General features: G+C 41.0%; 1 protein-coding gene across 1 annotated transcript; it reads right to left on the minus strand.

The window, feature by feature from the left end:
• Positions 1 to 5,063: 5,063 nt before the first annotated feature.
• ZNF488 (zinc finger protein 488) lies at positions 5,064 to 13,163 on the minus strand. The gene is made up of 3 exons (XM_026061338.1): positions 12,944 to 13,163; positions 8,358 to 8,586; positions 5,064 to 6,482 (listed from the first exon to the last, which is right to left on the minus strand). Exons 1-3 carry the CDS (start codon positions 13,157 to 13,159, stop codon positions 5,308 to 5,310), a joined length of 1,620 nt encoding a protein of 539 aa, XP_025917123.1. The 5' UTR covers positions 13,160 to 13,163; the 3' UTR covers positions 5,064 to 5,307.
• Positions 13,164 to 15,639: the final 2,476 nt, after the last annotated feature.

The following is a 15,639-nucleotide window of genomic DNA, read 5'->3' on the forward strand; positions in this document are numbered from 1 at the left end:
AACTACATCCTATTCTACATCTCTATAATACAGTGAAGATGAAAGGAAACAAATTCAGRACTGACACACTTTTCCTGCAGGGCCTGCACAACTCACTGAGGCAAGTGGCACTTGAGTTAATAGGATTGTACTATTTAGAAGGACCAAACATCTCTAGAACATCTGGAATTATGATAGGTAACTGAGACGTTTCCATGGAACCTAAATCTGCACTTTCAGAGCTTAAGTTGTTCTCTATCTTCTGTGTTGCCAGGAAGGAATTTTTTTCTCTCACAGCTGCTTTCTTCATGGATCTTACACCTCTTCCCAGAGTGTCAAGGGAGATGTAGATCCTGAGCTTCATGTCCTACTGGTTCGGCTCTGCCTGGCATTTTTCCTGTTTCTGGTGACCACTGAAACTGTCAGCTCAAGCAAACCAGGCCCCTTCATAAAAAACTTACCAAACCATGACCACAGCACAATGTGACCAACAGACCTCACCAAAATACAGACAGTAATTGTATAGAAAATTACACTGCAGTGAAAGACTAGAACAGATCACAAAATTAGATTTTCCAGAATGAAAGTTATGGAAAATCCATGGTTCATGGTTTAAATTAGCAAGATAGACAGAAGCTGACTTCGGGATAGACTAAGGAATTTCTGAAGTGCCCTTCCAGCCCTTTATCAATCAGGAAACGTGCTGAAACTGCCATCCTTTTCTCTTCTGGTTCCAGAGCTGTGCCAGTCCCACACCTTCTGGATAAAGATGGAGATTGAACAGCTTATAGCACCATTTCCATACCATTCTACCTAGAAGACCTTCCTCATGGTTAATTCCAACCATGTTCCTTTCAAAGAGGGGGGGAAGAAAGAAGTTGGTGTACCAGACCCTCTAGCAATACGATATTTCTCCTTTTGGATTTTACAGAACTCTGACCAGGATATGGCAGCCAGTTTATTCATTTGTTGCTACAAACTTATGCATTCTTGCTCTCTGGAGAGTGTTGCTAATGCAGTCTTCCCTGAGCATTCCACACAAGCTGCCCTATGATTTTTAAACTGTGGTCTATAGACCTGTGGGAGCCCACAGACTGCATCTAAGGCATTAGTGAAAGCTGACCAAGAAAAACAAGTTCATGTATACTCTTCAGCAACTTATCTGAGTGTCGTTTCTATGGAGGAGCACATCTTCACTGGAAAAAGTTCAGGAATCAATGAGTGAATAAATATCCTAATCTGGCATTCCATATTTTCTGTATCTGTAAACTCACATCCCAGAAACACAACCTGAACAGCTAAGCTTCACAGCATTGTATTATCTCCCATTTAACTGATCCAGAAACAGATATTGTGAGAAGCTCAGTGGATTGATCAAAACAACAGAGGTGGTTGCTAGCAAAGTCAGGAAAAGAACCTGTCAGCTGACTTTCAAATTATCTCCTTTTCCTGTTAAAAAAAAAAAAATCCTATTCTTTCTTTCTTTCTTTCTTTCTTTCTTTTTGTAGAAAAAACAGAGATTTCTGCAGTAAAATCACAGTATTGCACTGGGACTGAATGCAGTCCTTCATGCATTCCTAAGTCCCTCCATTTCTTCAAGAACCCCCTGCTCTACTGGAGTGCCTTTCCTCCAGCAGGATTTCCTTTCATCTGCACCAATTTAAATGTTCAGACTTCTAGACATGGGGAAAAAATGCTTCCAGCATGACTCAATTATAGGAAGTTTGTTTTTCTTTGTCTCATTAGGCTTCCTTCTACCTGTGCAATACTTGGTTCACTCGGCTTTAATATCAACACTTTGATTTAAAGAAATAAAATCTTCAAAATTTTTGTATAAGCCCACTGGTTTATGTAACCAAGCTAAGATGAGACACTAAGTTAAGCATGAGACACATAAAAGACATGCTCCTTGCCTGCACAAGGGGCTTTACACAAAAGCTCATTTTACACATAAGGAGTCAAGTTCTGGCTCTGCTGCCATCTATGCCATTTTACTCTGATGGCAACACATGTGTGTAACAGGCAACAGAATGTTACATTGGTCAGTGGTGTGTGTAAACAGGTCTTAGTTCACAGAACACTTTAGTTTTGAGTATAAGAAGCAATTTGTTCACTCAGTCTCTATGCCATTGGCTACCTGCAAATGGGCAAGGGCAGTACAGCACACATTTGCCTGCTGTGTGATTTCTGTGTTGCAAGAGGAAAACTGCAATCTTTATATGCTAGGACGAAACTGCACTGCCCCTGCAACTGGAGGAGGTGAGGACAGTATCAGAAATAAAGCTGATTAAAAACCTCTCCTCTTCATTTTTGGATTTTGAATCAGTTCTGTCACTTTTCATAAGTGGTTCTTTTGCCTCTCTATGCACAGCAGGCATTTATACAGTGCTTGTCATCAAAGTATCTAAGTGGCTGTGGCTAAGATATTCCCACAAAGAAACTGTGTAAGAGTTCATTTTTTTCCCAAAGAAAACAGCTTCATGACGTAAAGGAAAGTCATCCCTCCCTGTAGCATTGCTCCTTGCTTAAATCTCAGCCAATAAGCAGAGTAAGCCATTTTAATTACTGGAGAGAGCTCTGAGGTGGTGRATCTAACATGCTTTTGGAAGAGGTTTCTGAGATTCAGTAGCTGTTTTTCTTCTATCATTGGCTGATTTTCTATACTTTTTCAAAATCACTTACACCAACACAAAATCAGTGAAAACATGTAACCAGTCAGATTTGGTAATGCTTTGTTCTGATCTAAATGATACCCCAGGTGTAGCACACTGGAAAACTAGGCCCTCATAATAAGACTGAAGCAATGCTTCTACATAATAGTGGAGAGCATTACACAGCTGCTCATGCCTCTTTCCAGAAGAAATCTAAAGTTAAGTTTCTAACCATACCAGTCTTAAAAAAAACATGGCATCTTTTAACAAGCACAGAAGAGAATATTTTGCTGCAATGGTACCAAAAAACCTTTAGTCTTATTTATACTGGGCCAGACTGATCATAAAGTCATGGATGTTAATCAGGAGTAATAACATGGAATTATTCTGGATTTGTGCTGGAATAAGTGASATCACAATCTGGCCTAAACTACTAATGGGAACTATAACCCTAACCACATATGCATGCAGTTACACCATGGAGTTCTTCATTACACTTTATGGACACTGACTTCACATTAAACTGGCTGGCACCCAGATAAAACCAGMTGGAGTTAAATTTGGCCCATAAAACCTTGCCATAAATAAATTCCTTACACAGTAAATGTTATTAGACAGAAAATAGAGATGGAAAGATTAGGAGGAAACCACATCATCCCCTACTCAATGCAAGTTTGTTCCCTGTGCTACATGTTTCAAAGCTTTTGTTCACTTTGGTTTTTAATGACTCCAGTGAAAGAGCTTCCACCACTGACCTCGGAAAGCTGTGTTACAGTCCAACCAAACTTCCAGTCTCAATTTATGTCTACTTAACTCTAAGGCATAATGTAACAGTTTCATCACTTTATGTTGGGAAGAAAAGCTGGGGGGAACAGCCAGCCTTTGGCCTGCAATAAGCCAGATGTTTATGCTAATAGGAAACAGCCGTGTATTAATGTTCAACAGCAATATACTGGAAAAAATACAATCTCCTGATTTATAGAAATCTCCCAAGAGATGAAAATGAGTGTAATATGTTGATCCCAACTGACAGCCTAACGCTCTAGGGCTTTTTTGTCACTCAGATGTGTTTACCTGCTGTCTGATACTTCCATTATCAACCCTGACATCAGCATAGGAACTCAAAGAAAACTTCTGTCCAGTGTGCAGCAGACATACACTGGACTGTATCATCAGCATGATGGAAAACAATAAGGAGCATATTGCAATGTCCTATACAAATCCATAGGATACCCTTAGGTGGGCATTGGGTGGTTTCTGATCATTCTCTATCTGACACAGAATAACAGCAAATGAGGTTCAGAGGCAGGCCACAAAACAGCAACTAACCTTAAAAAATACCATACGAGAGAGACAAATGCTCACCTTGAAGAAATCACTGTCATAAGCTATCAAGAGCAAGTCCCTAAGTGGATTTAAAAAGTAATGAAAGGATAATTAGATGAGCTGCAGTAACAATAGACAGGGTTGGGTTTTGGTTTTGTTTTTTTTTCCCTAGAGTGATATAAGCTCATCTGCTTCTGAGACTAAGCAGAATACAAACCAAAGGAGGCAAGAGAAAAAATTTTCCTGTGGACAGGCTACAGGGAGACCTCAGCACCCTCTTTAGAAAAAGCTGGAAATGTCTGATGGTAGAAACCAGATAATAGATGAGATGGTCTTATCCAGTGCAATTCATATATGTTTCTGTCATTTTTTGAAGGACATATTCTTCTTTTAGCTGTTAGCAGAACAGAGCCTATCATCCAGAACTAAACTGTAAATTCTCTCAGTAGCTAACAGTAACTCAAACACTCTAGTTACTTACTTTAGTATATCCAAAGAAAAAAAAACACAAACAGACCAAACTCTGCCCCTATTGGATCTGTACGCCCATCAAAGTCACACAGATCTTGTGAGCACACCTCAGGGCAGAATTTGTGCTTGCTGTCTACACAATAATGTTGACAACAGGTCACATTTTGATCTAGATCCAGGTTGATTTGTTTTTTTAAAAGATATTTCAAAAGTGGCAGAGCCTAGAACAGAACTCAGATGTACTGATTTACAAATCACATCCTCTTGGGCTGTGCACTTGTCTGTTGTTGCCAGTCACAAATCTCAGATAGAGTCTGAACTGTAACTCCTTTCCAAGGCCAAGGAGATAATGGGATATAAGGTTTTCCCTTGGAGTCACAAATCTGATCAAGTGTGCTGATCCAGCTAACGTAATAGAGTAAGAGTCTGCCAAAGCTGCCAGAAAATAGTTACTTCTTTTCTTTTAGCACACAAGCACTGTGTTTTTTAGTGCTTGAAGATTCTAGATTCAGTGAGGATGTTGTTACTTCTGTATTTACATTATATTGCACAGGCACCAGCAGATCAAATACAAGCAAATTCTGTATGCACTTTGTTCCCAACTCTTTGCAAATTAATACTGCATGTGCATTCATTTCACTATTTTATTTCCTCAAAAATAGATTAACAAGGACTAGGTTGAGTTTTCAGAACTTACAACCCACTCAGACTCTTGTAAACAGTATATATATTTTTGCGAAGCATCTATTATAAATTATTGTAAACAGTAATTTCCTGTAAGAAATTAATGTAAACACAAAAAGTAATGGATACAAATGAATTATGTTCCCCTTCTTTACCCAACCTGGCCAGTCTCTTGGTGAGAACTGCCTGCCCAGCTCTAATTATGAGAAGTCATGTGCCGAGATAAATGATGGCGTTCTCGGAAGTATTCATGACATATTGGGCATGTTAGCTTCTCCTCCCGTCTCCTCTTGCACTGGGATTCAGTTGAGGAATATTCTTTTTTGTGATGTGACCGCATATGGAAGACTAAATCAGATGTCATGCGAAAGGACAGGTTGCATTTGGCACACCAGTTCTGGGCAGCTACTCCAAATGATGTGAAGGTGGGGGGAAGGAGAGTCAATGAAGAGGAGGAGGAAGAGGAGGAGGAGGAAGTGGTGGTTGTGTTTTGTAACTGTCCTCCTGTTTGTTTGGGCCATGGTTCTGAGGTATATGGGAAAACATTGCTCCGAGTGATGCTTGTCTGAAGCGTCTGAGAGTTACACAAATCACTGGCAAAGAACTTGGAATTCAGGAGAGTGCCRCAGCACATGATGTCTGTGGTGGCAATGAGGCCGGACAGCTCCCCCAGGCTCTTTGCTGAGTCGTTCATGGGATGAGAAGAATTTACTGCAGCTCTTTCTGCTAGACCCTTACTGGGTTTGCTGAAAGCACTCTTCTGTTCTCCTCGGGCTCTGGTGGGCCACACAAAGGAGAATGCACTGCCAGAGGAGTTCAGCAACACTTCCTTTGACACCTGCTCTTTACCAAGTGGGACTGGGCCATCCTCCTGTTCTGACTCCTTGGGTCTCTCATTCTTCAGTTTGTCCTTCATCCTCCTGACCTCAGTGAAAGCACTCTGCTTCTGCTCTAAAGCATCCTTCCTAGCTGACTGCCTCCCTGAACTAAGCTTCCAGAAAGAACCAGCCAATGCATGCTCTCCCCCCATGTCTTCCTTGCCCCCACAGGTATGTTCTTCACTCACATTATTGGTTTTCTCCAACAACACCGTTTTCCTGCTCCTGTTGTTCTCAGCCTCTTCTGATTTTGCTCTCCTCTCTCCTGTGAGACCATGGGCAGCATCTTTTCGAGCTGCCATTTTGACTTCTAGATCCCTTGCCAGGCTGTGAAAATTTGTGGTTTGCTCAGCTAAACTGCTTTTTGTAGTCTTTGGGTCCTGGAAGTTCCTCCACAGCAGGGCACTCTTCTCTGAGACACACAGGAAGCGGACATGGGAGAGATAGGAATGCTCACATTTAAAGACTCGGTTGCATTCTTGGCATCTCAACTCTGCAGAAACAGACAACAGATGATCAGTTTTGCAAAGTCAGAATCATGGATGGATGCAGATCCTGACCACTGTCATTGACACGGATAAAAAACAGAAGCATCTCTGGTGTCATACAAGATTACATAGGATAAAACTAATGCCAGTGCAGAATCAGGCCCCTCACTACTATGGAAAATGACTTACCCATATTTGCTTCCATGTGAGACTTGCAAAAATGCTTTCATTTATACTCTTAGGCCATGTTTCTATCAGATAAACTTACCAGTACACAGCAGTCTAGATAAAACCTTATGAACTTTATGGTGGTTCAAAGTCTGAACCCAGATTTCGGCCTACATTTTCCAGGTAAGTCACTAACTTTTAATACAGGCTGAACATCAAACTCTATGTACCCATGTAATCTACAAGGTGTTCTAAAGCTCRATCCAAAGATTTTGGCATGACCCTCTATTTTCTGCAGAGGATACTCTGAAAGATTAATACTTTTTTACTAATCATCTGACAACAATGCCTGAAGCCCTTACTCATGCTCACTTGGCAAACTGTTGTATACCTCAAGGCACTGATGCCTGTGGCATAGGGAATAATGTTCTAAGTGAGACAATGCCAGTGATGGACAGGAAGAATGGGGAAGGTGCACTGGCATGATACCATCTCCTGCTGGCCTTTGGATATACTACATCTCCGAATCACTGGGATGATTGATTACCCACGAACAGAAAGGACACGACTCAGTGACCAAGAGGCATATGGCATATCTTAACCTTTGGAAACAGTATCCATGCTACTGTGTTCCAAAACACCCTGCAGTTTATAAATGTGAATGATGCCAGATGCACCTGGGGCCTGGGATACRTAGGAAAGTTCCTGCCTTGATTGGGTAGAACTACAACATCCTACTCTGTAGGTTCAGCACAGCTTAGATCCCTTCCCAAACTACAGAAACTGAGTTTTTTATATCAAAACAAGGCCATTGACTTGGGTGGGAGAAACCCACTGGGTTAAAGTCATAAGTCTACATAAAGTGTCTCCTGTGTAGTTAACTCTTTGCCCTGGTAAATTTATAGGGTTATATAGTCAATCTCAGACTGACATAGTGTGTCTACACAGAAGCTATACAGAGTATGCTGAAATCGGTTAAAAATGATTTAGTGGGTTCCTGCTATGAATGCATCTGTATTAATTTACAGGCAAGTACATTACCTTATAAATTTACCAACCCAAGCTATGTAAGTTGTCTTTAAATCAACCAAAAAGATCATATAAAGAGTTTTGTTCCAGTTTGGCTTGGTCTCTCTGTAATCTAGATTTGTATTCTTTCTACAACAGCCAAATCAATTTCTTTTAGAGCAATAAATTCCTAAAAACATCTCAGAATGAAAATCATGCCCTTTTCCTCGCTCCCACTGTGTCCTAAGCTAAATAGACAGACTGTACTGTATGAAGTAGTGCTTGAGTTGTTATGTATTTTATAGCCCTGCTCAGTTACAAGATTAAAGTTGATCATTAGCCTATATCTGATTCCCCAAGGAGCTAAAAAAGGTGTATTTCCAACTGATACATTAGGCTTTTAGGAACCAAAGGGAGTCAGGTACAGGATGTCCCTTACACAGCTTTAAAAATTCCAGCATTAATCCCTAGTGCACTATCCTGTCTTGGGAAGTAACAACAAAAATGGCATTGAGAACTGCATATTTATTCTTGCTCTATGACTCCAGCTCAATCCCTAAGGTAGAAAGTCTTTTATCCTAGCTGACCAGCTAGTGTCAGATGGGGTTCATTTTCCTGTATTACAGGATCACCACATACTAGAGACATTGTAGACTCACTTCAGTCCTCAGTGACCCCTGCACAGCCAGCAACTTCATACTCACCATTTTGGGGACTCTGTGCTTTTATCTCATTGAAACCCAGGAGGCTGGAAAGCTCCTCATCATACCAGACGAGGAGCTCCTCATTTTTGTTGATTTTCCTGGTGGAGCGATAATATAACTGGCTATTTTTTAAGTATGCTTCCAAGTTTTGCTCCTTGCTATTGGCAGCTGCTTGAACAAGTCTCATCCAAGGCAGTCCTGTGGGACTATGCACAGATGTAACGTCTACCTGTGAGACAAGATGCAAAAAAGGGACGTTTCAGGTCTTGGGACACAAAACAAAGAGATTTACTTTGAATTTGTGAGCAAAGCCTGTTCTCTACYGCATATAGAGCCAGCATGCCAAAGCCGTGAGTCTGACTCTCACACAGGTGTGATCAAATCCAAAGTCATGATAGAGAGAAGGCCTCTCCCATGTGAACACTGAGTGTGCTCACCTACCTTCTGTGGATTCAGTGCTGATCATAGCCAAGTGACTAACTCAGCTGTCGTATTAGGGCAAGACGCACGTACAGTGCTGGAGAAAACTGGGGAGTGGATGTGTGGAAGTAACAGGACTGAGAAAGAGAGACAAAGATGAATGGGAGTTCTGGGAATACACTTGAGTGGGAGGGAGAAGGAGATACTGGTGTTCACATGCAACCTGCTCTGGCCTGGCACCTCCAGGGTCGGTGCACCAGCCCGTCTCCAGCCCTTGCATGGCAAGGTTACTATCCTCTGCCTGCTGGGAGTTGTCTCATGAGTCTTTGCCAGGTGTGTCTCGCAGAGGTATAGATGGTTTTCTCCTCTGTAAGTAGGGATTTCATTCCCGTGGAGAAATGGGGATATGAATCAGGAAAGGTGCAAGTGCTGTGGTCTGGTGGGTGTGAGATGTGCGGGCCCCTGGAACACTGCTGTGTGAGCCCAGAAATAAGCATGCGCTCTGGCCAGAGGTATGTGGAGTGTTTCATACCACTGACATGAGAGGATATGAATCAGAAGGTGTAAGAGTAATTTTGACTATTTGATTCAAAACACCAAAGAGGCAACATCTGCATATACAATTGTTTGGCTAGATCACATAAATATTAGATTTTAATAAATACAATTAGGAAGCACTTATACAAAGCCTGTCATTTTTCAGAAATAAAATGATGTATTCATATTCCTGCATTTGATAAACAATTTAAATTCTTTTCAAGGCATCCAAAAAGACARTAACTCACCAGAAGAATACTGTTCATTTAATTATTTCTGAGAGTAGCGAGGGCTTGATTTACTTTCAGTATATATGCATTAAGAAATACCAAACAGATTACGTTTAAAAATGTTACTCAAGTTGCAAAGTTGGGCACCCAGAAGTTAAAAAATTAATATTAAGTCTACTGCTCAAATTAAATTTCCCTTTTGTGTATATGTTTCAGCATAGTCCTCGGTCGCATACACTCCTTTCTCCACCAGACTTCTGAGTCGTTTAGTCACAGGTTGACCATGCTCTGGAAATAATATAACTATACAACATTTGTTTTTGTCTTCCTCATTCAGTGTGTGGCTCCCATCTTATTTACTTTATTACATTTGCTCTGAATAGGGAATGATTAATTTCTTTATAGGTTTTTCCTTGGTGTTTACCACAGCAGATCTATGTCCTCTGCAGTATTTGAAAGATGGGGAAGATTTTCATAGCTCAGAGGCAGAAACACAGGGCGATCAAGGGCAACATTTACACACATAAAAAGCCTCAATTAATTTTTGAAGCACTAAGTCATTGTTTTGAAGGGAAGAAGTTGGGAAATGAAAAATGCCTAATGACAAGCATGATCTAAATTTCACCCCAAGCACTGTATAGTTCTTTGTTTTCCACTAATTGCGAGGCAGCCATTCATTGGTGTTCTGTACCAGAAACAGTATTTTAGCTATTTCTTTTTCTGTTTTTAACTCCCTCTGACTATTACCTACCATGCAAAAGTATGATCATATTAGTAGCTTGAACACAAGAACAAAACATTAAGATGCCATTAGTATAAGAGTTTAATTAGGATAAAGGAGAAAATAAACTAGCATGCCTTGCAATTGTTTCTCTCTAAACACCATGGTAATTAACAATGATTGGATTGAGAAATACAAAAGTCTGACAGTGACACAAGCACACCCACCCACACACGCAGTGGTTGTAACTAATAGCTATGACAGAGGCTGTCATTTATCAGTGCCTGTGTTTCAGAAATATGAAGCACCCACCCGGAGCTCTAAGCAAAGTCAAAGGGAACACCACTCCTCTGGGAACTAGGCCTTCAGAGAAAGAGCTGAACATACTTAAAGAGTTATGTGGGGAAGAAAAAAGGACAGAACGTAAGACCTGGGTGCGGTAAACTAAAAGCCTCTGCCAGCTTTAGTTTTCGCCTGTGTAAAGAGGCACTACAAATCCTACAAGTCCATCCTCTCCCTCACAGGTCAGTCCTTTAGATGAATACTTTGTATCCATATATGAGGAAAAGGCTTCATGGCCCAATCGGCTCATTTATGGTTGTGCTTTAAGGAGATCTGGCTTCCTTTACAGAGGCTGGAGGAGAAGGGAGAGCATAAGGCTCTTCCTTGGAATCTGAAGGCCAAACCACCGGAAGCTGTAAGGGGCAGAGTTGCTCAGTGGGAGAGACCGCTTTATAAGGGGCTGGCTTGCTTTGCTGGCGGAAATGATTGGCTGGAACGAGCCACATGTGCCCATGGCTGCCAAGGCATTTTCTTTGCTCAATGGCACAAATTCATCCAAGGAACTCAAATTAGGGTCTCCAAGTGTATGACAAAAACTATACAGAATACCCTTTTGGACTAAACATAAAAGTCCAAGATGAGGAAACCCTGGCTGGAAATAATATTCCCTTGAAGTCTTGCAAGATTGTTGCTGAACTAGGATGAACATGAACCTCAGCTGCAGAGACTCCACATGCCAAACCACTCCTATGTGTACCTTCTTTGTACCATAGCCAGCATATCAAAATCCATTTCTTGTTTTGCCCCTCAATACCATGACAATATCATGGTATCATGATAGTATCAGTTGTCTACACACAGAGTTAGGAGCTTAACACCAGTTCCTGAATTCTGGAAGGTTTAGCAAACAGGATATGGGACTGAGGATTACATCTGAAACAGTTATTTGCACAGAATTTCACATATTTACTGCCAAAAGACAGAGATCTGAGCCAACTCAGGCATCTGATTTCATGGCTGCATAACAACTACTCAGCTCAAATGTAGCGAAACACAAAAGCTATCCCTCTTGAGGGCCACCCAAAGGCACAAACCGTTTGAGGCTCTTCCTTGAGTCTACAGTCATTCCAAAACTGCCAGGAGAAATACAGAAATATTCCAGAAATATAGCCTCATTCCAGGAGGGATCTTTCTCCGATGGGCTGCCACTTCATGTGGGTTCTGGTAACACTGTCCAAGCAGGCAAACTTGTACCAGAGACCCAAATGAATATTCAGCCAAGCCCTGAAGCCTCTTCTTCTCTTTCTAAACCTGCCTAAAGCAAGTCTCAATCCTTATCCCATATTCTCCCTGGGATTTCTCTCCTCCAGAGCACAGAAGTCTTAGGAGAACCTAGTTCCTTCCCAGATCCTTCCATGCTATGGTATGTATGGGAAAATTGCTTGCCTCAGGTTGTAAAGCACCATCTGTCTGTCTCCATGTAGACCAATGATTCCTAAAATGCACTCCAATACCCAGAAGAATAAGTTAAGAGGTCAGCAGAAGAAATACTCATTGTTGAAATCAAAATATTATTGCTAGGGAATGTATTGCTAGGGAACAAAAAGCTTGGGAACCAGAGCTGGAGAAAGAGTTAACAGCCTGCACTCACTCTATCACCATGCTGGAGCTTCTGACTTTCCCTACATGATGATTCCTTTTGCTCTGCAGGCCTATCTCTATGGCTTTGTCCACAGCAATTGAAAAGAGCACCTGCACACAGACAGACATGTCTGAGGTCACTTTAGCAAGTTCATGTACTAACAACAATAAGTTGTGGCTGCCTGAAGGTTGTGCGGACTAGTTGCCAATTGTTTGATTGCCGATATCTTAACAGTTCATACAACCTGTGCTGAAATCCCTGTTTCTGCAATTTCAGTCTTACGGATAACTGAGTAAATTGTATTAAAGCTTGCTCAGATCTGTCTACAAATGCTGTAAATGCACTACCTGCATGAAACACTGCAATGCCACACTCTTCCCTCTTTGTTCTCCCAGGGCTGTCACACCTCATTTTAAGCCTTCTTTGTCCTTTGGTTGTAAGGATGAAACAGGAGCATGAAGATCCTAAACTATTTGTTCCTCTTTCCTCCTATTCCTGGTCAGTGCTGAAGCAGATCATCAGTCATCAGCATAGAAGTAAGACTTTGCATTCCTCCTGGAAAGGAAACAGTTCTCACCGAGATCCCTCCAATCTACAGCTCATAAATCAGAAACGTACTGGGCTACTTCTCCCTTTTGAAGGAGCTGTTAGTTGTGCTGAACAAAACAAAAATCTATCCCTTGACAATGTCACCTGCTGAGGGAGGATGTAGCCCTTTCTAAAATGACTAACATTAAAAGATGATTTCTCCTACCTTAAATACATAATGGATGTTCCTTCTGTCAGAACATTTGAGAGCAATAAAAGCTACAGTGTCCAGCAGGGTGTTCTGGAGCATGCACGGTCCAAAAATGACTTCTTTGGGAATGTCTTGTGTGGTATGAACAGTAGCCAATATGTCCGGAAAATGGTGATGCAGAAGTTTGTTGTCATTTGTCCCAAGAAATTTAGGCAAGGATGTAAGTTCCATCGTAAACCTGTAAAATAAACAAGAAATCACTTTTGGAATACAGATGGAAATTGCAGGAGGCCTCACTACTTACAATATAAAGACATTCAGGAACTGTAGGTGAATTGTTACAGCATTCTAAGATGTTGTTGGTTATGGCGTTCACAGCTTTATTAACATTCAGTTCAGAAAGAGAAAACTGACTATGCACTAAACCAAAGCTTAGGTTTGTAAACAAGTCAATTACTCTTTTCTGGAGTAGTCAAACACTTAAGAGTTCGGCCGCTTCTACACTGCTGCACTTTACAGCCATGAACAAGAAGCTTTGGGCACAGTAAGCAAAATTTACAGTCAGTGGAAGTCAGAATACTCTTGTTTAGCATATTCCCAGATATTCTTCTTATTTATTATTGGTAGTTTGTAGGGATGTGAAGGATGGTGGAGAAGCAGAACAAAAATAGCAATGCATTTCAATTTAGCATGGCAACATCAGTCTAGGTTCTTGTTAGGCAGTTAAAAAAACAGGAATACCCTGAGTCCTGAGTCTATTCAGCCTGAACTCACAAAATCTCTGGGGAGTGATAAAAGGTAATTTCATCCCAGCTCAATATTTATGTGAGATCTTACTTATCTGCTGTTGTTAGGAAGGTCAATCATACTGTGACTCATTTCATGGTGATACTTCTTGCATAATGTTGGTAGAGATTGCTATACTTAGGGGTTGTATTTTCTTGCCCTTTATCTTGCCTTTATCATGTAAAATAATATCATATTTTTCAGAGCAGAGATGATCTCTCCAGTATTGTGGGCCTCAATCTGGGAACTCTGCATGCAGTGAGGAGGCAGGCTTGAGTTATTTGTCATTCTAAGCTTCTCTAGGTTTTTAATAAAGATATTGCCATCTCCAGCTCCCAGCTGGAGGTCATGGAAAAACCCTCATTTATGCCATGAAGAGCTGGATCAGGTCCATTAGGCAGAGAAAATTAAAGAGAACAGCAACAAGCCCTGAGGAGGCCTTAGCCTAATAAATACTGAGATAGAAGGGCTGAAGATCCAGTCTAATCTTTCTCATTCTCTGCCAACAGAATTGATTTGTTACTCTGTGATTCATGACTTAAATCAAAATGATATAAAGTGCTCAGGAGAGTTGCACTGATTTAACTAAATCAGTTTCTAAATCAGTATTATTAATTCTGTATAACTTCCTCCACTAGCCAAGGTCTAAGTCCCGACCCTGAAAATATTGAAATACATGGTTACTTACGCAGTAAGTAATAAACCTCTGAAAGATAAAGACCTAAAACAGACAAGCAAGACAAAGCATGGTGGGTAAAAGAAAGGGTATAAAAAGGTCAGAAGGCTTGCTAGAGATTAGTACCTGAGAGGAGGATACAGTGGTCAAGGCTTTCTGTTAATGATGAATTTCATTGTATGATTACAAATAATCTCCTAAAGTTATTGTTTGTGTGAGAACAAAATGTTGGCTTGTATGTATGTATATATTCATACAATATATAGGCTTTACCTAAATATATACAACATGTTCACATATATGTGTGTGTTTCCATTTAAACTATACTGACTTTTAATAAATGGAAACAGTAGAGTCAGAATCATTTTTAAATAGTACCAAAAATAAAAACTCCAACCCAATATAAATAAAGTTGGCATCTACAGTGTTTCAAAGCATCCCCCCCCCCAAAAAAAAAAGAATTATAACCTGGTCCAGTTCCTTCCTCTAAAGAAGTTACATTCAGGAAATTCCTGATCTCTTCCGGCATTATTTTACTTGTCCACTTATGACCCTAGAGGGAATCCCTGTCACTGAGATTTCCATTTCTGTGAAACTCATCCTAATTTCTGTCTGCAAACTAGCAGAGTGTTGCACCTTGGCTCCACGGGTGTCAATCCTGAGGAAAAAGAATTCCAGGGCCCTCGAGGCTGAATTTGCAAAGAGAAAGGAGTCACGAAAGCTGGATTTGAGCATATACATTTCTCTTAGAAAAGGGGTGGGTACTCCCCGTTTGCAGTCAATCTCTTCCTCCAGAAGTATTAGCCTAAGCACAGATACTAGGGTCAAAAAGAAACTACACACACGTTCAGGTAGCTGCTGCTGCCTGGTACCTGCCTCTGTTTCGGCAGCTTTCAAAGGGCTATCACAAACCCASCAAACATTTCTCCCGGAGACTGAAACTGTGCAGCTGCCCAGAAGAAGAATGCGAATTACGTGTAACAGCTCCACCTAGTGATTTCTGCCATCATACACGTCCCAAAGAAAGGTTCACAAAGGGCAAGTCAGGCTTTAGCACTGTTGCCCCACTCTTTTTTTGATTCCTGCCAGACAGATTCTGAAACCACCAGCTCCCAGAGTCCAACCCTACACACATTTCTAACCCGGACAGCTTTTCTGAGGCTATTGGTTAAGGTGAGTATACCAACAGCTCTCAAATGTGTGTGCATTGCTAGGTATGCTGCCTGCTCCCCTTCCCAAAATCATGAAT

Source organism: Apteryx rowi, unplaced genomic scaffold (assembly GCF_003343035.1).
Source record: "Apteryx rowi isolate R43461 unplaced genomic scaffold, aptRow1 scaffold_18, whole genome shotgun sequence".
Classification (NCBI taxonomy): Eukaryota; Metazoa; Chordata; class Aves; order Apterygiformes; family Apterygidae; genus Apteryx; species Apteryx rowi.